At 38.2% G+C, this 23650-nt stretch overlaps 2 protein-coding genes and 1 pseudogene across 6 annotated transcripts; all 3 read left to right on the forward strand.

Annotated features, from left to right (window-relative positions):
* The first annotated feature begins 793 nt into the window (after positions 1-793).
* LOC148880926 (homeobox-leucine zipper protein ROC3-like) lies at positions 794-6875 on the forward strand. 3 transcript variants are annotated; one of them, XM_088963017.1, is made up of 13 exons: positions 843-915; positions 1003-1074; positions 1435-1676; positions 1790-1956; positions 2142-2259; positions 2733-2921; positions 3134-3610; positions 3881-3982; positions 4076-4288; positions 4385-4553; positions 4738-5006; positions 5124-5219; positions 5645-6875. In XM_088963017.1, the coding sequence occupies exons 3-13, from the start codon at positions 1530-1532 to the stop codon at positions 6107-6109; spliced, it is 2412 nt and encodes an 803-aa protein (XP_088819143.1). In that variant the 5' UTR covers positions 843-915; positions 1003-1074; positions 1435-1529; the 3' UTR covers positions 6110-6875. The 3 variants fall into 3 exon arrangements, with proteins under 3 accessions (XP_088819141.1, XP_088819144.1, XP_088819143.1); XM_088963015.1 differs by lacking the exon at positions 1003-1074 and having other exon boundaries at positions 794-915; XM_088963018.1 differs by lacking the exons at positions 1003-1074; positions 1435-1676 and having other exon boundaries at positions 801-915.
* An 8492-nt stretch (positions 6876-15367) lies between these two features.
* On the forward strand, positions 15368-16545 carry LOC148880927 (putative inorganic phosphate transporter 1-7 pseudogene; annotated as a pseudogene).
* On the forward strand, positions 16491-22967 carry LOC148880928 (COMPLEX 1 LYR-like protein). Of its 3 annotated transcripts, none has more exons than XM_088963020.1 (2): positions 16491-16933; positions 22902-22967. In XM_088963020.1, exon 1 carries the CDS (start codon positions 16651-16653, stop codon positions 16921-16923), a length of 273 nt encoding a protein of 90 aa, XP_088819146.1. In that variant the 5' UTR covers positions 16491-16650; the 3' UTR covers positions 16924-16933; positions 22902-22967. The 3 variants fall into 3 exon arrangements, with proteins under 3 accessions (XP_088819146.1, XP_088819147.1, XP_088819145.1); XM_088963021.1 differs by lacking the exon at positions 22902-22967 and adding an exon at positions 22573-22683; XM_088963019.1 differs by lacking the exon at positions 22902-22967 and adding an exon at positions 22281-22523.
* The last annotated feature ends 683 nt before the right edge of the window (positions 22968-23650 follow it).

The raw sequence follows: 23650 nt of genomic DNA on the forward strand, positions 1-23650 counted from the left end.
GTACTGTTTTTTATAAAAAAAAAAACAATTCTAAACAAATGCATTTTTCCTAGAGCACCATTTTTTTCAATGTAATGCTGATGTAGTATCGTTGCTCCAGAAAACGGCAACGATGCCAAATAAACGCTTTATTTGTATTGGATCAGTGGATGGTATTGGCTCTAGGCTTAGGGAATGGAAGGGGATGATGGGAGATGGAGAAAGGATTTGGAATCCATGTTGTTAAGAGGATTACACTCTTTTGATCTTTTACACATGGGCACGGAGGAGCCGAGGATTGATAGAACATGTTGTGATACAAGTTATTAATTGCAGCCACTGAACAATATCAATGCATCAAAACCCTATCTATTATTAGAATTCTTCTTTTTTTTTATCTCATCAAAGTGGGCCATCACACTATCTGTATGGCCCTAATCCATCATTCTAATTCCAACAAAAAGATTCCAATCCGGTGAGTCTAACCCAACTAGTACAAGTAGATTCCTATCTAGCGATGGTGGAACAACATTCACATATAAAAAGAAACAGAAAAGAAAAGAATAAATATAAAGAACCGAAGATGGAAAGGTTAGAAAAGGACTCAAAAGGTTGACTTTTCACCCTTCAGAAAAACGCTTCCTCTTCCACTGAAACAGCTCCACGTGTTCGCGGGCAGCATTGACGGATTAACTGCGTTATCGGTTTCTGTCAACCGTAGTTAAGGTCGCATTTACCCCGTACGGTAACTAATTATTACCGAGAGTTATGGTGGGGTGGGGAGAGTGAAATTACAAAGAGAGAGAGAGAAATAGGGAGGAGAGAAGGAAAGAAGAGTGGAGACCGTGAGTCGGTCTCAGAAATTCAGCAACCAGACAACCTATAATCTTGCTTCAACTTCTCCGACTTCTCCATTTCCGAAAAACACCGACACCGGTATTTATTTTCTCTCACTCTGCTTTCTCTTTAATCGAATTATTTTCTTCTTCTACATCTTTGCCTCTTCTTTTTCATCTTTTCGAGCTTCGATGGCGGTTTTGGAACTCAAAAATCTTCTAAGTTTCTTCAACCTTTCAGGAGAAATCAGTCGTTGAGGTATCAGTGCTTTTATGCGATTCTGGTTCATATTCTCGATCTGGGTTTTGGTCATCTTTCTTTTGTGGGTTGGTTTTATTTACTGCATGCTTTGGATTTGGTGATTCTAGCTAGCTAGAGGATTTTTCGGGCTTATTCTTGGGATCGTCCCACTCTTCTATAAATCCTTTTTCTTCTTCTTCTTTTCAGTTTACTCAGTCTAGGTGGATTGCTATTGTTTAAAGATCTGCTCGATCTTTCGGAGCGATTCCAGAATATTTCCTATTTGTTTTGGCTAATTTTGGAGGCTGTTTTTTGGGTTCTAAAAGCAGTAACCTTCTTCAGTATGTAACCGTTCATGTTTCGTTTCTGGACAAAAAGAGAACCGCAGGTCTGCTCCGATCGAGTGATGCAAAAAAGAACATAACAACATCTGATAGTATCTTTTCTGGGTTAAGTTCTGGCTGGGAGCAAGAATGTATGGCGGAGGAGATTGTCAGGTTCTGTCATCAATAGGAGGAAACGTAGTCTCTTCAGACCCACTCTTCTCGTCGCCGATCCGAAACTCTAATCTCAATTTCATGTCAAACCTCCCTTTCCATCCTTTCTCTGCCATCATTCCGGTAACTTTCCTTACTTGCCTGAGCAAAATCAGTCAAGTCCCTTTCTACGATTTCATTCCATGCTAAAATGTTCCGGCCAGAAGGCTAACTGGGTACATTTTGCTTTGTTGCAGAAAGAAGAAGTCGGGGTGGTTAGAGGGAAGGAGGAGGAGATGGAGAGAAGCGGGTCTGGTAGTGGGCATGTAGAAGGCGTCTCTGGCGATGAGCAAGAGAACGAGCAGCAGCCTAAGAAGAAACGTTATCACAGACACACTGCTCGCCAGATTCAAGAAATGGAAGCGTACGATTTCTCACTCTAAGTCTAAACCCTCATTTGCTATCTTACTCACTTTAGAACCTAAAATTCTGCTTGACTCACTGGCTATATATGTCTTTGTCTCAGGATCTCTTATTCTTCTGAATTATATAATTGTTTATTTCGTTTGTTTCTAGTACATATTTTTTACGTTAATGTTGTGGATTTAGTCTGTTCAAGGAATGTCCGCACCCTGACGACAAGCAAAGGATGAAACTAAGCCAAGAGCTCGGTCTCAAACCTCGCCAAGTCAAGTTCTGGTTCCAGAACCGGAGGACACAGATAAAGGTGCGCACGTTAGCACCCTACTTCTCTGGTTTTTACCCTAACCCTAATTCGCCTTGTGATGTTGCTGTACTGTTGACACACGCAACTTTGATTTTCGAGGACGGATTTAAGTGCTTACGTAGAGGTAGAGCTACGCGTTAACTATCAACATATGCGCACTGTAGAGAAAAAGCGCATTTATTCTGGTTGGAAAACTCCTTAAATACACACTGGGGAGCGCAATAAACCCTACCTGTTCATGTCTTTCCTCAGTTGCAGAACCAGTACTGTAAGCTGTAAGGTTCTTAGCTGTGGAGTCCAGCCCAAACTTTTAAAGAGTTCTCTCAAGGTTGAAGAATAAAATACACTAGTATGCGTAGGATAAGACTTAAAATCCCATATTAATAATATAGACTATACTATTTGTTTTCTTTTTTTATCTTTCTTCTTCCTTCATTAATCTGTTGTTTCTACCTCTCTGGTATAAATAACAGGCTCAACAGGACCGAGCAGATAACGTGTTACTTAGAGCAGAAAATGAGAACTTAAAGAACGAGAACTTCCGCCTGCAAACAGCCCTGAGAAATGTTATCTGCCCAAACTGTGGAGGTTCAGCCATTCTCGGAGAGATGTCCTTCGACGAACAGCACCTTCGCCTTGAAAATGCCAGACTCAAAGAGGAGGTATTGCCCTGCTGCAGACTATCTGAACGTAATTATGTAAACAATTAATCATTTCGAAAAATCGTTGTTTGCCTCGTAGACAAACAGTGGAATTGATCATCAGCTTCGTATGTATATGGATGGGTTCTCGCTATTCAAGTCATTTACAGTAGCTTCTGTTGATTCGAAAATAAATCAAAATTAAAAACTGGCTGGGCTTTCTACTTTTGCAGCTCGAACGTATCACTTGCGTCGCTTCACGATACAGTAGCCGGTCATTACAATCACTACCACCGGCAGGACCTCATCTTATGCTGCCCTCATTGGACCTTGATATGGGCATCTACTCGAGGCATTTCCATGAACCTATAAACAACTGCACTGACATAATTCCAGTACCCCCAATGCCGGAGAACCAATTCATTGCAGCTGGAGGCTGTATGATCATTGAACAGGAGAAGCCTCTAGCTCTGGAACTTGCCATGACAGCCATGGATGAACTATTAAAGATGTGTCATGCGACTGATCCTCTCTGGGTTCGAAGCAGCAATGGTAACAAGGAAGTTCTCAACCTAGAAGAGCATGCGAGAATGTTTCCATGGCCACTGAACGTCAAGCAGCAAAGTAGTGAGTTCAGGACGGAAGCCACTAGAGATAGCGCTCTCGTTATAATGAACAGCATCACTCTGGTGGATGCATTCTTAGATGCTGTAAGTCCCGATTTAAATAACTACGAACTTAGACGCTGTTTGAAGGTTTAATCACTTCCTTGTGAAGTAAAATACTTGAGGCAGGCCGCAAAGATTCTTTTTAATCCCATTTCTAGCTATGTTAATCAAATATTAATATTTATTGAATTGTTGTCATATGTTCTCTAATAAAAAAGAAAAAGGAAAATCCAAATTAGATTTTGAGCTTAACTATTTGTACTCTGTCTTTTCGCACTCTAATTCAAAACTTCTTCTTTCTTTATTTTCCAGAACAAATGGATGGAACTGTTTCCGTCTATTGTATCTAAAGCAAGAACTGTTCAGATTATAACTTCTGGGGTTTCTGGCCATGCAAGCGGTTCCCTTCACCTGGTAATCGTGATCCTAATTTTACTCTTTAGCGTAAATTCGTTCTTTTTAAAATATGATTTTTGAAGTCTTAACCTTTTTTTTTTCTTCGGGTAGATGTATGCAGAGTTGCAGGTTCAGTCACCCTTGGTGCCAACGCGAGAAGCTCATTTTCTTCGTTACTGCCAACAAAATGTGGAAGAGGGGACTTGGGCAATTGTTGATTTCCCTGTTGATAATTTCCATGACAATCTTCAAACTTGCTTCCCCAGATACAGAAGACGACCTTCTGGCTGCATTATTCAAGATATGCCAAATGGATACTCAAGGGTGACGATCCAACCTTAACATATTGTTTTTTTAAAACAAAAAAAAACACTGAATTTCTGTTGATTCTTTCAATGTAAGCCATTTGTATGCATGCAGGTGACATGGATAGAACATGCAGAGATAGAGGATAAACCAGTACACAAAATATTTAACGACTTCATGAACAGTGGGTTGGCATTTGGTGCTCAGCGCTGGTTGGCAGTGCTACAGCGGCAATGTGAGAGATTTGCAAGCCTCATGGCTAGAAATATATCTGATCTCGGAGGTGCTACTTTTCTTCCAATATGCATGAATTATGTCTACATGAATAACAAACATAAGTATATGTATATGTGTATGTATGTATGCATGTATTGACTTGGGATAACGAAGCAGCTAACCTTCTTAATTTGTCTTCTTCTACGTAGTACGTCGTTACTTATCTTTGGTAGGCTTTGGTTTACTTGCAGTGATACCTTCTCCCGAAGCAAGAAAGAATATGATGAAGCTGGCGCATAGAATGATAAGAACTTTCTGCATCAATGTTAGCACTTCTGGAAGCCATTCATGGACAGCCCTCTCTGATTCAGTGGATGACACTGTTCGGATAACAACTAGAAAGAACACAGAAGCCGGACAACCGAATGGAATGATTCTTTGTGCCGTCTCCACAACATGGCTACCATTTCCCCATCACCAAGTGTTCGACCTTTTGAGGGATGAACGCCGCAGATCTCAGGTATTTTAACGATGTTGTTAATTCTTTCCGTCTTCTCAATTTCATGGAATAGAAAAGAATATAGTAGGGCCCGGCTCGAGGAGCCTCAGATAACTAATTAATGATGTTGTCCCGCAGTTGGATGTTCTCTCCGGTGGAAATTCATTACATGAAGTTGCTCACATTGCCAATGGCTCTCATCCTGGGAATTGCATTTCACTTCTTCGTATAAACGTAAGATTCTTTCCAACGCTTTTTGAATTTTTGGGATCCTTAATCAGATGCACCCGGTTTTCAATGATTCTTCGGTAGCTTTTTTTTTTCTGAAAATCTAAATGCTTCGTATGCTACTGTCCTAACATGAAATCTATAACTCATCAGTAGTAGCAGTTGTTAGTTGAAATAATGATGGTTAAACGATTAGAACCCATGAATCCATGCAACCTTTCTTTAGAATCAACGACTGTTTTTCTGAAGGAGATTCCCAGCAAATTGAAATACGACTTGCCTGAAAATGGCAAAATCTTCTAACCGTACACGTTTTTGCCTTTGTGGAGTAAAGTAGGATGAGATCAGACACGCCATCCATTTTTTATTTCTATTTCCATTATTTCTAGTCTAGAGATATGAACATTTTGGTTAATTTTGCATGCATGCAGGCATCGAGCAACTCATCACAGAACGTAGAGCTCATGCTGCAGGAGAGTTGCACCGATCCATCTGGGAGCCTCATTGTCTATACTACCATGGATGTTGATGCCGTTCAGCTGGCAATGAGCGGCGAGGATCCATCGTACATTCCCCTTCTTCCCATAGGGTTTGTCGTAATTCCAGTAGGGTCGGCCGGCGTCGGTGGAAGCATTAGCTGCAACGGGAGCGGCATACCATCGGAGGGCGCAAACGGACCATCTCCAGGCTGCTTACTTACCGTAGGGCTCCAGGTGTTGGCAAGCACAGTGCCATCCGCGAAGCTCAACCTCTCGAGCGTCACAGCAATCAATAACCATATATGCAATACTGTGCAGCAAATCAATGCAGCTCTGAGCAACAGCAGCAGCACTGATGGTGGCGGTGCGGGCGCCGGTGGCGGAGGCTCCACTGAGCCAGCTGCAGCATCTAGTTGATTGTCAAAATCACCACCGAAGTTACCCGAAGCCTCCCTCCCTCGCCATCAAAAGAACCCCACCACCCCGTTAACAGAAAAAAAAAAAAAAAAAAAAAAAAAAAAAGGTATTGCCACTCAAGACGTCGTGTACCCAAGAAGCAAGGAGATCGGTGAGAGGTAAATGTGATCAAATGACCATAATACCCTCCAATGAAGAAAAAGGGGGGCATTATTGTCATTTGCATGCTGCTGGTCTTGCCAAGAAGAGAAAAGAATAGGGACCCAAAAGGACAAAAAAAGGGCCTTGCTTCATGGGTAATGCTATCTCAATGTTATAAGGGTCATCTTCTGTTTTGAATCTCCTCTGGGTTTTCTCTTTAATGGAAAGAGATCGATGGGAGGCTTCCGGGAATTTGCAGGCGGAAAAGCAGTAGTAAATGGAAATTGGGAAAGAAAATATGGTAGAAATTAAATAATATTAAGGGGGAAAAAAAGAAAGGAATTAGATTCAAGATTGTAGTAGGGAAGTGTGTTGTGTAAAGCGAAGTGAAATGGTTAGAGGAAGTCAAGAACGCACCAGATTAGATCCTCGCTTCCTGGTAAGGCTAATCCGCGCATTAATGTGGAATTCACTGGCTTCACCAGTATGCAAGGATGTTGGTTCGGGAATTGACTTCTCCTTGTGTGTTGGGTCCCCTCCTTTAATTTGTTTTTCTTCTTCTTCTCTTTCCGGCCCGACTAATTGTGTTTATTCTTATTATAGTTGTTGTTCTTCTTGCTTCTTACTGTTGTCTTTCTATTGCCATTTCCAGTTTCTGATTTCTCTGTTTTAACTAAAACAGACGGACAGAGCCAGTCCGGCGACGCCAATATAGGCTTTTTTTTTTCTCGAGGGATTCCCTGAGTTTGAATGCACTCCGAAAAAATAGTGGATTTGGGGAATCACTGTGAACTGGAATTGCTAGATTGGTGGCTGACCGATGACCCTATTGCTAGATTGTTCGGTGGTTTGGAGGAAGAAAGAGCTGAACGGTATTTCTGCCCCTTTTTTATATCTAAAAAAACTAATCCATTCTAAAAACTATATTAAAAATATTATTTTTATTGATATTAGTAGGGCTGTTCATAAGAAGACCCAACCCGACCAAATCAATCAACCCGGACCGACCCAACCCAAGTCGGCCAGGTTTTCTTCAATACTGGTCGGTTTCAAGTAAACCGATGGTTCATGTAGGTTCTGGTTTTCATGTGTGAAAATTGAAACCGACCTGACCCGAACCGAACCGACTTAGTAGTTAGTAGTTAGTAGTTAGTTCCTAGTTAGTAGTTACAACCTACTTAGTTCCTACTTAATTAAGTTGTCTCTATCCTAGTTACGACCTAACTTAATTTCTAGTCTTCTAGTTAGGAATGACATTAATGGCAAGTATTGTAAGACAATCAGACAAGGAATTTTTTTGGAAAAGTTTAAAGAAAATAATCAGAGGATCCTAGTTTTTAGTCTTTTACACCAAATAGGCAACCAATTACAATTATAATTAGGTGTCATTTTTTACTTGGATTATAAGGTTTCTTGAAATATACAAATTTCAGTATTCTTTCTCTAATACAGTTTGACTTTCTATTTTCTTGATAACTTCTATTCTAACTTGGTGCGCCCCCCTTAGCCCCTCAACTCAAGCACAATCTCTAATACAATTTGACTCTCAAGCATGGTTGAATTTAGAGTCGAAACCGACCCAACCCGATTCAAATCGACCAGGTTGGTTTTGCTTAACACAGGGTTGGTTTCGGTTTCAATTTTAGGTAACCCGACCAGATTGGATCAGTTGGAAAAACCTCAATAAACCGACCCAACCTGACCCATGAACAGCCCTAAATATTATGACCCAAAAATTGCCCCATCAACTAAAATTCCAAAGAAAAACCTATTAAAAATTAATGGAATCATAAAGCTGTAAAGTGGGCCTGGAAGCCCGTGGGCTGGCACTCCCCAGCACGACTTGGGTCGTGCCAAGGTCTATGGCCCAAGCTGCATCCATTACACCCAAAACTCAGGTCAAAAGATGACTAGCAAACGGAACCATAGAGCTGTACATACCAACTCAGGTTGTGTCATGGCACATAGACCCATCCATAAGGCTTGAGTTCGATTTGAGCTAGAGACTTGAGATATATGATTTTTTTTTCATTTATTGAAGAAAGGAGTGGATAATTTTTATATTTTAAGATAACGAGACACACTCGTGTGAGAAAAAATGAATCAAAATTAAAAAAAAAAAAACTTTTTTTCTATTGATAATAAAATGATTCTTATTATTTTAACACGTTTCACTTGGAGGAGAAATTTGAGATATTTTGGGTGAATTATGATTTAAGAGAAAAGGGCGATAAAAAAAATAAGGAAAGTTTAATTGGGCATTTCAGTAAGTTAGTGCTTTTCATCATCTAACTTAACAAATAGGGATATTTCACTGCAAATTGAAAGTTTAGGGGTTATTTGTCACTGATCCCATATTACAAGGGGTCTTTCTAATTTACCCAATTATCTTTGACTGAAAGAGAATAAGAGGGTTCGGCAAGAATTCTGGAGCCGGTTGACCAAGTAAACACGCTTTTAATCGAACATGCAAACTTGACTGGTAGAGAAGCCAAGGATCAGTTGAATAGACAGGATGCTTGACCACGTAGGAGAGGAATCTGATTTTGGAGATGTATATCGTTAAACATTTTGCACTTTATCATGTTATTAATCTTATTTTTAATTTTACAATTTTAAATTTCATTTCTTTTTTTATGTTCAAAGCTCTTTTTTTCAAATCAACAAATTAGTTTCCTTTTAATTAGTTTTAAATAGGTGCTAGTTGCTTTCTTTACATTTTATTTTATATTTTTTCTATGCAACCAAATCAAAATTTCATTTCTTTTTTTTTTTTTTGGAAAAAGGGTTCAGCTTATAGTAATATTTTCATATTATGCTCTTTGTCTGTTCTAGAATTTTATTATCATATAGAATGAACAGGAAACAAAATATGGATTAAACCTATCGTAACATGGAAATTTAATGGAGATAAATTCATGAGGGATATATAATAGGAGATTAAAAGAAACGATTGTAAGTGGATTTATACTTTTACATGGGATGTGTATCTCTCAATTTTTTTTAAAAGAAAAGGTAAAATACAAAAACCTCCCCTGAAGTGAAAAGTTCTTTTGGGTGTATTTTAATAAATTTTCATCTGAATTGATAGATATATAAGGGTAAAATGGATATTTTTGAAAAATTAAAGCATTAAGCCATCGTTTTCATGCGGGACAATAACAAAAGGTGGGTAACTGTAGGTATTTTCAATACTACAGGGGAGATTTTTATGATTGTCAAAAAACTGAGGAAGTTTTTTATATTTTACCCAAAAAAAAGTAAAACAAATTTTTGAAAAATTAGAATAAAGAATTAGAAAGGAAACATCGTTCTTTGCTCTTCGGGCCTGAAATAGTTATTTGGTTGTTATTTGTTAGGAAGACCTGTTGGGCTTTTAGTCTTCATGGGCCCAATGCAAGTTTAAGGCGATCTCAGAATTCAAACTGTAAAGGGACCATCGTGGATGTGGTGTTGGGCCTGCACCGACTCAAAGGATAGGGTCCCGAAACTGATTGGGCCTGGGGCTAGCCCCAGAAGCAACCACAGTTGGGTGATCCGTAGGGATGAGCACAATTCGGTTAAAACTGAAAAACTGAACCGATATTTTGGTTTTAGTTGAATCGGTTCGGTTTATTCGGTTGTTCAATCGGGTTTGGTGTTTTATTTGGTTTTTATACTTTTCGGTTTTTGGTTTTCGACTACCATGTTTTATAAATTGGTTAACTAAATTAATCGAATTAGTTTTGTAATTATATATCATTAATATTATAATTTATTATTTTATATTAATATTTAATAAATTAATAAATAATAAATATACAATATATATCGTCGAAGATACGAGATGAATTTGGCTATAAGACAAATTTCCTTATTAAGCAATAACATAAACATTCATATTTCCTTATTACTCACGAAAATAATTCTAAACAAAACAGGAAAGAGATTGACTCTTCGTCTTCTTCCACACTCCACCATCTCCACGTCCTATCCTAACTCCTGAGTCTCTCACTCTCAATCTCCTACTCTCCACTCTCCAGTCTCTTGGTCTCTCTTGAATCTTGACGCCCAGTCGTCCACAGTCATCTTGCCGTCTCGGTCCACACAAAGTTCGTCGCCTAGTCATCCACAATCGGTAGTCCATAGTTTGGACTTTGGCGCTTATAGTTACAGAGTACAAAGACTCTTCCTCTTCACCGGCTCACCAGCATGACGGTGCCAAGTAACTCCGATAGGGGTGTTCACGGGTCGGGTTGGGTCGGTTTCTTGGGATTTTCCCAACCGACCCGACCTGGACAGGTTAGCTAAGGTGGGAACTGAAACCGACCCACTGACAGGCCAAACCGACCTAGTCGGTTTGGGTCGTTTTCGGTTTTGCTCCTATACAAAGCCAAATAAAATTTGAAGTAGTTGATAATTTGATATTCAAGAGTCCAAGATAAATCTAAATTTAATTCAAGAATAAAATCAATAAATTTTTCATGTAAAAACAAGTGTCAATAATGGCCTTCTAGAGTAAAAAACTAGGTAAATCTAGGTAGGTAAATCAATAAAATAAAAATTTAGAAACCTTCTAAATTCTAATCTAGGTAAAAAACTAAAAAATGACACCTAATTGAATTCTAATTGTAATTGCCTAATGGGCCTTCTAGAGTTCTAGTTCTAGTAGAAGTCTAAAAGTAGAAGACTATTAGGAATTAGGAAACTACTCAAACTAGGAAGTAGGAACTACCAAACTAGTAGAATACTAGTTCGGTTTGGGTCGGGTAGATTTCGGTTTTCATGCAAGAAAATCGAAACCGACCCAAAATTTTGGTTTATGTATGTGCTCAACTCGAAACCGACCGGTATGGATGAAAACCCGACCGACTCGGGTTGGGTCGGTCCGGGTTGGTCGGTTTAATTGGGTTGGGTATTCTTATGAACAACCCTAAACTCCTCCTCCTCCTCCTCCTCCTTCTTCTTCTTGTCAGAGTACAGAGTACAAAGACTCTTCCTCTTCACTGGCAAACCGGCATCGCAACGCTTGCATCCTTGCATTCTAATATCAGTAAGAATGAATGGACTTACTTGATGCTAGTTTGTTATTCTGGTAACAACAAAAAAGTAGGCTATTTTGTTCCATCCTTGCATCTTGTTCCTACGAACAAGTGATAATTTGGAAGGAAGGAAAATACCAGAATGAATGGAGTCAAGCACTCAAGCTTCATGTGATATTTTGTCACTTTGTTAATTTTTACAATTTTTGGTTTAATAAAAAAAAACCGAATTAACTGAAAATAATTTTGATTTGGTTTGTTCGGTTTAACCTAAATTTGGTTTCGGTTCGATTTCCACAGTTCACAGTTCGGTTTATTCGATTTGGTTTTAAACCGAACAAACCGTTTGCTCACCCTAGTGACCCAAACTACGAACCAAGCTTACCACATGTTTAATCCAATATCCAACAGCCCTCGTTGACCCAAGCAGCTGCATATCCGACGTCAAACCTAGAAGCCATCGAGTTTGGATCAACTTCTCACAAAGCAGGCCTCACACAGACCTCACAAACCTAGTTCCACGAAAGACAAGGTACAACATTAAAGCCTTCCATGCAATATTCATAGCTCTACAATGACTCCCAGTACCAATATAGAAAACCACTATACTGTACCTTAGAATTCATGATATTTTAAATATGCTTTTAGTTCGAGAGCACGGAGGAAATAGGAATTCATATTATTAAAGCTTTGGGCAATTTTTTAAAGGAGCTTGCATACCACTCTTACTGTAAGGATCATCACTGTGGTATATCAAGTTCTCTATAATAGCCATAGATTAGGTTGTTTTACACCCTAAAGTTGTGTTCCAAAATATAAGTAAAATAAGTAAAAATTTAACAAATAAGAAGAACTAATAAGCTACCTTAAGTGTTCAACCATTTTGCTTATATATCTCTAGAGGATTTATTGCTATTATATTTTCAAAAGTAAATATTTTGAGATTAACAAATAGGAAAACTAGGAAAGATAAGATCGGGGATGAACTTATTCCAAGAAACCTAGGAATAATTCCAATAGGTGCTAAAATGAGGGAGACTGAAGATGGTTTGATCAGATGCAGAGAAAACTAATAATAACACCAATATAAAGAAGTGATTAGTTACAAGCTGATGGGACTAGAAGATCGAGCAAGGGGCACGCCATAAAAGAAACGGAGAAGTACAGATAGGCCTAATGCAGAATTCTGAATTTTGCTACAACTTTATAAGCATTCAAATGTTCAAAAACCCACACCCTATGCACCCATATCTGCTTGTTAAATGACATCAATTCAGAGCTGACACATACCCCAACTGTACTTTAGGCCTATGAATTCTGACCCTGGGCTGAATGGTCATTCTCCCTAAAAGAAATGGATTGAGCTGTAGAAAATCATTTTGAGGGATCATAGTTTAACAATGGATAAGGCACAGAACATAATATAATGGAAGAGCAGGATTCATGTAGCCAACCCCATATAGTTGGGACAAGGCATGGATGACCATTAGGATGATATTAAGATTTTTGACTTTTTGTCTTCCATTATGTGACATGTCTAATGCTTGTTAGTCCTAATCATCATGGATTAGCTTATGATGCCTATACTTCATTTCTAGCTTGAGTGTTGAGGTACAAGTCGACTTGGCCCAAGTTAACAGTTTCCACTATTTCGAGCTCAAGCTTCAGGTTGGGCCCATTGAAATTTTGACAAAATCCCAACCCTAACCCACAAAGGTTGCACCCCTACTTTGAGTGTCATCAATGCATCCTCATGAACAATTATTTTAGATTGGCAATCAACCACCTACATATTGGGAGCGGGTGGTATTCATCCCACCATTCATTAAGACAATGGCCAAAAAAGGCCACAATAGGAGTAGCCAAGATGAAATTCCTAAGGCCAATGTTTGGTTCATTTTTCATTTTCTCATTCTTACCCAAGATGAAATTCTAAAATGGACAAGAATGGGTAAAAATAGGCAGAATGAGAAAATATTGCTATGAACCAAACGCTTTTTTCCTAAAAATGAATTCTTTTCAGATTGACAAGTGTCCTATGTAAATGTGCTTTTATAAAAGTACTTTTATAAAAGTGCTTTCATAGAAGCACTTCCATAGTAGTCGGCTAATAAACATCTATGGCAACAGTTTTGTAGGTAGAGTTTCCTCAAAGAATGAAAATAAGTTGCTTTTGTGTAAAAGTACTTTTATAAAAGTACTTTCGTAAAAGTACTTCCACAATAGTTAGCTATTAAACATCTATGGCAGCAATTTTGTAGGTAGAGCATCCTCAAAGAATGAAAATGAGCAAGATGGGACATGATTATTTTTCATGCTACAGGCTACCTCGATTTTTGTGTTATGGGTTGATTTTTCATTCTAAAAAGAATGAGGCCCATGGTAAGAATTTTATAACCAAACACTTTAATGTTATTCATTCTTGCTCATTTTATTGAGAATGAGCAAGAATTAAAAGAACGAAGAAGTACAAATACACCCGATGCAGAATTCTGAATTCCAGCCCCCCTCCTACTAGCCCTCTCCCCCCTATAAACCACATCCTGCCCGTGAATTTGGCATCAATTCACGGTCAGGATCATTCCCCCTGTACTATGGGGCTATAAAATTCTGATCTGGGCTGATTGGTCATTTTCCCTTAAAAGAATGGGGCCAAAAACAATGAACCAAGCATGACCTAAAATGGACATGAGTGGGTAAAACATGGCCTAATACTTCTACTTGAGGAAACTTGTTTTGGCATTTCTTGTGGCTAGGAACCTTCTCCCCCTTCATCAGAGCATAACAAATAGGGAAAATTCCCCAATAGTATCCTATACTTTGGGCCTAGTGCCACTTTGGTCCCCAGACTTTAAAACGCAACATTTCAGTATCCAAACTTTTCAAAATATTCCATTTAGTACCTATCGTTAACTAGTCGTTAAGTGGCATTTGAAAAGACACAAATGCCCTTTGAGTGTCATCTAATTTTCTTTGTCAATCATCTATATGTTGATAAAAAATGAACAGTCCCAAATCATTGCCCCATCTATTCAAGAAGGTTACGGTCAATAAAATGACCACTAAGACGAGATCTCAACTTTCTTGAATAAAAGAGGCAAAGATTTGGGACCATTCATTTTTTATTAACATTTGGATGGTTGATAAAGAGAATTAGATGGAAGTCGAAGAGCATTTGTGTCTTTTCAAATGCCACTTAATGACTGATTAACGGTAAGTACTAGATTGGCACATTTTGAAAGTTCGGGCACCGAATTATTGTGTTTTAAAATTTGGGGACCAAAGTGGCATTAGGCCCAAAGTATAAGGCACTAATTGGAAAATTTCCCTAACAAATAATGTAGGAAAACTTCCCACACCAGCATGAGAGGAAGAATCATTTGACAAGCAAAAACAACCACAAGAGATGATCCCTATTTGTATCTGCTTTACAAGTATTATCACCTTGGAAATCCCATTCCTTAGTACAGATTTCTTTCTCATTACCCCAACCCTTACTCTAGTCCATTTGTTAATGAGTATGCTGATTTCTGTATCCAGATGAATGATGGGGGTTTGAGGACCTATACGAGTTATTTTGACCGTTGGATGTGGTTTGCATCTAAGATCCACCGTTGGATCTCAAAATCGGCCATTATGTGTAAGCATGAGTAATTTGAACCATTGGTTCGACTTAATGACACCAAGATATCAAGTAAAAATGTCACACTGAATCACCCATATGATTATTTCTTGAAGTTGCCCACCAAACAGCCAAACATGAATTGGAAAGTAACCTTATGAGAATGTTTCTTGTTTCTTGAAACGCCCAAATCAGGCCCAACCAAACAATAAATGTTTAAAGTAGTATTTATCAAATGAATGTTTATACGATAAACCCCCACCAAACATCTTCTTTTGAGTTTTCTTGAACCCCACTTCCTTTTTGCATTTTTTTTTGTTGGGATTATGTTTGATAAAGGCATCTATTATATCATATTATCAATAAAAATAACCTTCTTAACATAATTTCTAGAATAAGGTAATTTAAAAATTATATATATCAAAAAAAGGGTAGAAACACTTCATCTCCTTCCTCGTTCAGACCATGAACAAATGTCCCCACCTCTGGTTTCAATCTTTCTCTTTCCTGAGTTTGCATCCTATGAACCCGCCAATAAGAATGAACCACGTTGGCATTTTGCTTCAGTGCTTTCTTTTGATGTGCTCCAATAGGCATAATGGTGATCCTCTCTTTTTTCCGCTTCTGGCACGAGTTCAGATCAGTGGTGATTACCCACTTTTTGCCACGATTATTTCCGAGTATACCAACAAGAAGACTCGTAACGCCTTCATTGTTGCCATCTTCACCATGCAAGTATTTGGTATCTTAGCTGGTGGGGTGGTTCCAATCATCATCTGCTGCAATCAAGGCCAAATACTCCTCTCTGGCTTACGAAATTGACGCCGGTGCCTCAACTGTCTCACAAAATGATTACATATGGCACCTTGTTCTGATGTTTGGTATATTGCTTGCTACTCTAACTTACTACTGGCTTATGAAAATGCCCAAGACTGCTTGGTACATAGCCCTTGTCGCCAAGAATGCGAAGTAGGATGCATCCGACATGTCCAAGGTCTTGCAAGTTGAGATTGTAGCCAAACAGAAGGTCGAGCACATTACGGAGGACAGCGGCAACTCCTTTGGCCTATTTTCCAAGGAGTTTCTTTGTCAGCCTCACCATGGCCTTCATCTACTCGGAATCACCAGCACATGCTTCTTACTAGACATCGCGTTTTACAACCAGAATTTGTTCTAAGAAGGACATCTTCAACGCAATTGGGGGTGGATCCCTCACAAAGATGATGAACGTCATTGAAGAGGTCTTTAGAATTGCAACGACATAGACTCTCATCACTCCGTGCAATATTATTCTAAGATACTGTTTCACGGTGGCCTTCATCGATCGAATGAAAAGGTTTGCAATTCGATTGATGGATTTCTTCTTCAATATAGTGTTTAACCTATTGAAATCTTATTTGCACACCAAAACTGTGGTTAGGGCTTTCGGGAATTACTTAAAAAAAAGTCTTGAAATAAAGAAAAAAAAGATAACTTATTTTAAATATTATATTAAAAAAAATATTTTTATTGATATTTAAACTCAAAATATGATGCTAATAATCTAGGGTATCGTGCAACGTAAGGTGGGTCCTCTCTGTTCTGTCAAAAAGGATTTCACTCACAGTATTCCAGATGAACGGTGTTATGATGGATATTATGTGAACATTTGAGGCACAGGCGAGATGGCAATGGCGGTTTTTGTGACGTGCAACCTGTGAGCTGCGAGTGCTTGTTTCTTCTCAGAAACCTCCAAAGTTGGAGGGATTTCTGAGAAAATGGCGAGGGGTCTGATATGGGCGACGGCCGAGGACATGGCAAGTAACAGAGGGAGAGTTCTCTCATTGTACCGCCAAATACTACGGAGCCTCAATTCGCCAAAGCTTCCACTAAGCTTAGCGGCTAGACTGGCCAGGAAAGCGGAGGTCCGTACTATCTTCATGCTGGGTTCCGAGGAGCGATCTCTTCACAACATCACCGACCTTACCGATGCTGCTGAGTACTCACTTTCCCTTCTAAGAAAAGGCGAAATTCCCAAATATATACAATGACAGTGAGAGAGTGAGTTTACTTCATTTCTCCCAAAACCCTTGTTGGTATCTTCTTTAATCTCTGGTTGATTTTTAATCTGATTTTAGCTTGATTTGTAGTGAAGTTTTAGACTTGGAGAGAAGTTAGGAATTTGGATTGATGTTTTCCTGTTTGGATTCTGCATATATATATTTTTTTATTGGCCCCTCTAGCTGTTTTGCAGTCTGTTTTTCTTGTGGTTGGATCCTTTTGCTGTTTGCTCCTTTTTTTTTTTTTTTACTTAAATCTATTATTTATTTTGCCGTATATACTTTTGGGTATCTCCCAGTTTTTGTGCTATACAATTACGAAACCATCTGTAGTGAGTTCTGATTCTGCAAATTGTACAGGCATTCGTCTGGTTTGATGGTTCATCCATTTTTTTAACAGTTGCTGATGAAAAAAGTGGCTTAGTTGGGCCTCATGTTCTTAGCTTTGTATGTTGATCTCTGGTGATATAATAATGATTTTGTATGTATGTCATTTATTATTTCCAAAAATATCAATTGTTACTCTTAACATTTGGTGATATTTCCCAACATTCCACAATTCTACAATTTTTAGACATATAAGTTGATTCACACATTTTCAGCATTTTGTTCTATTTTAACTTACCAATATTTCCACCCAAAGTAACCCTTTAGACCTTGTCTATATTGGGTATTTTCTATGTAGGTGCTTAGTCATGGGATGAAATATAAGTTTCCATCCAGGTACAACATATCTATGTATAAGCTAAACAAACAAGATTGTTTATGTTGGGTAGCTACTAACTAGGTAGCAGGAGAGATCACCCAGGACTTGTAGGCCTCGGGGGTCTAGTTTCACCATTGAACCATTTAATGTCTTTGAGCATTAACATCACATGACAGTGAGGACATTTTCAAGAGAACTCTCTGAAGGATGCTGATTTTGGCACATTCCATTTTTGAACCGGGTACATGCCTATTAAAATCAAAAGATACTCTTATTTTCATTGATGAAAAAGAATAGAAATACTTTTTGACTGTTAATTATGGATTTCCAGTTTATCAAAACTAATTTATCCAAAGTACCACCCTCCAAAAGCAGAAAACATAAAGAACAATAAATGAAGAAGTTGGAAAGGAATTTTAAAGAAAAAAGTTCCTACTTTTTATTAATGGGTTTCATTTCTCATTAAGCAGTAAATAGCTCCTATATAATATTCTATCAGTACTGTATGCTTTCTGACTAAATATTGTAGAGCAGTAGAGGGCATTCAGCAACATGAGTGATTTGTTCTCCTTGTTTTCAAATATCAATATCACTCACAAATGACCAAAACTTGTTCGCTTCTGATGTTGTGCTGCCAAGTTTTGAAATCTACCCATTGAAGATAAGTTGGTGAACACCCACGTAGTTATTGTACAATCCTGACAATAAAAGGAAAGAAGAAAATATGCAGAAACCCAAATAATAGAAATCAAGACTGCATTAGACAAGCTCTGAAAACAGTGAAGTAATTACCACTACTACAAGTAAAGGAAATTTTTGTACATTATATATACACTGCCTCAATGGGCTTTCATGGACAATATTCATATTGGTCAGTAGTGGTGCAAGTCAGGTACCCAATTTGAAGAATTTACACTGCATCAGGCCTGGGGCCTCTCCAGCTGGAACCCATCAAATTCTAACAATTACTCAACCTGGGCCCATCAAATTGCATCCCCATTGGCCTGGAACCCCATGTATCTGTTATCAATACATCTATTGTCTCAAGGAAGACTGATGCATGAACGGCAGTGATCTGCACTTTTACTCTTCTTGCTTGTTTTTAGAAAAATGATGTCAAGGTGTTACCAGAACCTGTAGTTAAATGGGATAGCTCCAAATTTGTCTGTTATTCTGTATATATTCACAGTTCCATACGAATAATGATATAATTCTGCTTATCAGAATCTAGAAAGAGCCCATATCATTGTTGGTCCTGTCTATCTGGGGTCTTGGGAGGGGCGGACTAGAGATATACCTAACCTTTGGCATTCCTGCAGGAAGTGTCTGTTCTTAAACTTGGACCTACATTCTCACACTTGTAAGCCCAAGATCTTACCATTGCACCAAGAATGGCTGCCCCTAACCTATAGTATACTAACATATACAACATTAAGAATGCTTAGCTGGGTGAGAAGGGAAAAAAATTCAAAGCAAACTTGTTGCTTTGAAAGCAAATATGTACCTTGCATATACTTGGTAATTATATAAGTTTTCCTGCACGTGTTTTCTCCACACATTTGTTCACTTTTGACTCATCTAGGACAATATTCTTTCTACAATTTTATTTGACTAAACACAAGATGGAGGTCACTTCATTACTAAATAAGAACTGTGGTTTTCCTCTTGCTCCTTATAAGTTTTTTTATCATTGTTTACTCCATAGAGATTAAAACTATAGAGCACTATTTGACACCATCTAGCTTCATCTTTTAGGTTAATATTCTGTATGTGAAAGTGCATCGTGGCAGCTAATGGAAATTTATATAAAGGCTCCATTTGTTGCCTAGTCTAATTAGGTGCTCTTCAAAACACTATATGTCTATACCATACATCACAATGGTCTCTGCTGGTGAAAACTGTAACATTCTCATCAAATGGTCATTGGCTTATTGATGAACACTTTCATATCCTATTCGAAACTTATTTAAAACATTGAAGATAGACCTGACAATAATGTAATGCTGGAACTTCTAGAAGATAAGTTGCAAGTATGGCTGCTTGATTATGGATATAGATGCAACTAGCTAAAAGAAATAGCAGAACTTGCTCCAATAAAGAAGGCCTCAAACTCTTGTTGGCTCCCTCCACCTCATGGCTTTACTAAACCGAACTTTGATGGCAGCAGCATGGGTAATTTAGGGCCATCCGGAATAGAGGGAGTAATAAGAGATGAACAGGGGAATTTGTTAGTTATGTTTTTTGGACCAATCGGGGTGGGAGATTCCTTGAGGGCTGAGATACTTGCAGCTCTTGAAGGGGTACAAAGGATCAAGGATATGCAAATTAACAAGCTGATCATAGAAGGAGATTCTGAAGTGATGGTAAACTAGCTAAAAGAGGATAACTGTAGACTTTGGAATTACAACAATGAAAAGAGGAAATTTACTTGTGGTTATGGCATGAAGTGGTGACAAGTATCCATGGCTGTTTTGGAAATGGTTGGGATGCAGGGGTATCTAGATGGGCAACTCTTGCAACACCTTAGAAGGCAATTCATGGCATCCTCCCACAGTTCCTACGCTTTGTAAGGTATGATGCTTGCTCTAGGACTCGGGTTATTTTCTGGGAAGACACTTGGGTGGGAAATTTGCCCCTTAAGGATCTGTTCCCTTCTCGCTTCTCTATTTCCCTTTATAAAAAATAACCTGTGTCTTTCTTTCTTTTGTCCCCATATACCCCCTTGTCGACAAATTGGGACCTTGACTTCCGTAGAGGGTTGAGGGATGAGGAATCCCTATCAGTTTTTTAGCTCTTATTGCTACTTGGTTCTGTTTGCCTGGATCCACTCATTTCTGATAGGAAGATTTGGACTTTGACTTCGAAAGGGTCATTTACTTGTGCTTCTTTCTTTAATTCCCTTTGCTCCAGTTCCTCTCCTCAGGTTTCCCTAGTTAAGGAAGTATGGTCTAGGCCTGTTCCCCCAAAAATAGTCGTCTTTTGTTGAGAAGTTTACTATGGTAAAATCAATACGATGAATAACCTACATAATAAAAGAGCAGAATGAGGGCTGTTGCCACTTATTGATTTCTTGTCCTTTTGCTGCAGCCATTTGGTATTGGGTATTTGATTTGTTTGAGTGTAGGTGGAACTAGCCAGCTAAGGTAAATTTGTTGTTTTCCCCTTCTACCTTTGTGTGGACCACAAGAAGAGGGAGAATCATGTTGAAGTGTATAAGAGCAGCTCTCCTTGGGACTATTTGGGAAGAGAGAAATTTCAGAATTTTTCAGGAGAAGGAAAGAAGCATTCTTGAGGCCAAAAAATATTACAAGGACTATTTTGTGGCTGAAATCCTTAAAACTCTTTGAAGATTATTCCTTTGAGGATTTAATGAGGAATTGGTCCGTAGTTGCCCTCACTTCCTCTAGGAAGCCTGGAGTTCAAGTAACTTGGACTCCGCCGATGGAGGGTTTTGTTAAGCTGACCTTTGACGGGAGTAGTCAGGGTAACCCAGGACTGTGGGATTGGTGGTGTATTAAGAGATGAGAACAGCAACATCATTTCCTTTTTTTTCGAGACCGGTGGGAATAGGAGACTCTATGAGGGCTGAAAAAAATTCTCTTACCTTTGTTTTATTCTTTAACTAAAGAGTTAATGGTCTCTTCCATCTCCCCTCCTTAAAGGGGAGGTAGCATCTTGTGCCTCTCCCTAATTTGTACTATCTTTGGCTTTGATTTAATAAATCTGATAATTCACTGATAAAAAAAGAGGAAATTTAAATGGCTGACTAAGGACATGGAAATTCAATACAAATGGGTAAAAAGAAGTGTGAACTCATTGGAAGATGGTCTAGCTAGACAAGGGATGAACATAAATTCTATATTTTGGGCTGTATTGTAATCGTTTTTTTGGTGTTCAATGGTTGTTATCGGGAGCTAAGACTGTTTAGCTCCCTTGTTCTGTAACCTTTCATATTAATAATTTTAATACAATTCACAGATATAGATGCAACAAATACCTTGTGCTGCCAAGAGGTTGGCATCTCTATTCCAGCTTCCCGGAAGGAGGGGGGTCTTTTGTCTGTAGTGATTAGGTTTTCATTTTAATCTCTTCTGGGGGTGACTTCATGGCTCTTGTTCTTCCTCTCCCATGTTTCATGATCATGCATCTGAATTAACCTGAATGTGTGGGGACCTGAACCTTGAAGCTAGTCAAATACATGTCCCTTAAGTTTGGGAGGATATAGATTATGTAGTTGATCAGGATTTGTGGTGCAGGTCAGAATCCCTGAAAGAATTTATTCCAAACTCAAACAAGTTCAATCTATGACCCCTAGTACTGCATAATGCCCTGCCTAGAATGCAATAACCAACACTGACATGTTTTACTGTGTTATGTAATTGTCATTATTAGAAAGATCCAACTGCAAATTAGATTTTGAACTTGAGACTTTCTTGTGTGACTATGTCCAGAAGCATTAGAGGACATGAATATGGCTTCTATCAGTGGATTGGGTTGGCTTTTCTCCTATGCTATTTTATTGTTCTGAAGGGAGTTTATTTTATAGAAAATTGAGAAGCTAATAAACACTTCAAAGAAAAGTAAATGACTTTGGCCCCATCTGAATTCTGTTGGATGATTGTCTAATCACTATTTTTGCCAGGTGTGGTATTCCTGTAAATTTGGTACTGATTCAGTTGAAAGGATGTTGCATTGAAATGAATTGAATGGATGTTCTGTGCTTCTGTTACATGCCCATTACACAAGTTATTTGTCTGGTGTATCAAGTTTCAAGGAGGAAAAAGCAATTACTTACAACCTTTTGTAATTTTGAAGTGAATAATGGACCTCAGCTAATCACTGTTTTTGCTGAATGTCATTTTTATGCTCATTTGGTATTTGATTCCCTATAATTATTTCAGTTATCCTTATGTTTCTGATAGTTTAAATTTCAGATAACTGGGTACAGATTGTTATCTTTCTCCAGCATTGCTCTAGAACTTTAGATGATAATCACATGCCATATTTGCTTAATACAAAGGAGTGAACGACCAGATGTTTGCCAATTCAGTTTTACCCTGCCATTGTCTTCATTTCTTTTCTCTGTTTCAATGTGACCTATTGATCTATTTTACCTTGAGAAATTATGCAAAATCCCCTATATCCGGTTACAATGTGAAGATGCATATATAACTATCTCAATCTGAGTATAGATAATGGGATTAATTTGAAACTTTCAATACATAAGGTTTTTTATTTATGGGCTTGTTGTGCTGTTGTGCAGACAATGCGTGAAAAGGATACTTTTTCTTTTAATAAAATTCTTGCATTTGGCAGTTGAGGCGACTTACATGTACAATTCAACATGTCTCCAAGCATTTTTTTTTTTCTTTGGGTGGGGAGTTCTAGCACAACTGCACAGAGATGCTTGGCCACATGGGCAAACGTGGTTCCTTGCATTAGGATTACAATTTGCATCCATTTTCCTGAATTCAAATTCAAATCCATTTCATGTTAGGCAATCTGAATTCAAGTGGAGTGATTAGTAAAGTTGGCTTGAAGGTTGATGTTTACCAGGAGTAATAGAAAGTGTCATTGAAATATGCAATATCAAAGTTGTTTTTGGTTCATTTTATTAGTATATAAGATTCATGATCTTTTTTTTTTAGTTTAATTGGTTAATAGTATTTAGATGCAAGTTTGATTAGAAGCCCAATGTCAACATATCAAATTTGGATCCAGGCATATCCAATTCAAGCAGTTCCTTTTGGCTCCATTTGTTTGCGATACAAACACCGAACTGGGGTATTTATATACTCTGGTTCGCGTTTGCGAGCGTTTGTTTGAAACATAAAAATGTAATGATTATCAGAGCAAAATTGTATTTTCTGACACTTTTATATTCTGAGAAGAGAGCATTATTATACTTATTTTTTGGATATAATTTTGTGTTCTTTTGATAATTAACTTTTTGACCAAAATTAATGCATTGGAGCATAAGATAGTTGGAGCATTTAGTGATAGGCTTACACT

The sequence above is a fragment of the Nelumbo lutea genome, chromosome 1 (genome assembly GCF_056320005.1).
Source record: "Nelumbo lutea isolate HS-2025 chromosome 1, American lotus-T2T, whole genome shotgun sequence".
NCBI lineage: Eukaryota > Viridiplantae > Streptophyta > Magnoliopsida > Proteales > Nelumbonaceae > Nelumbo > Nelumbo lutea.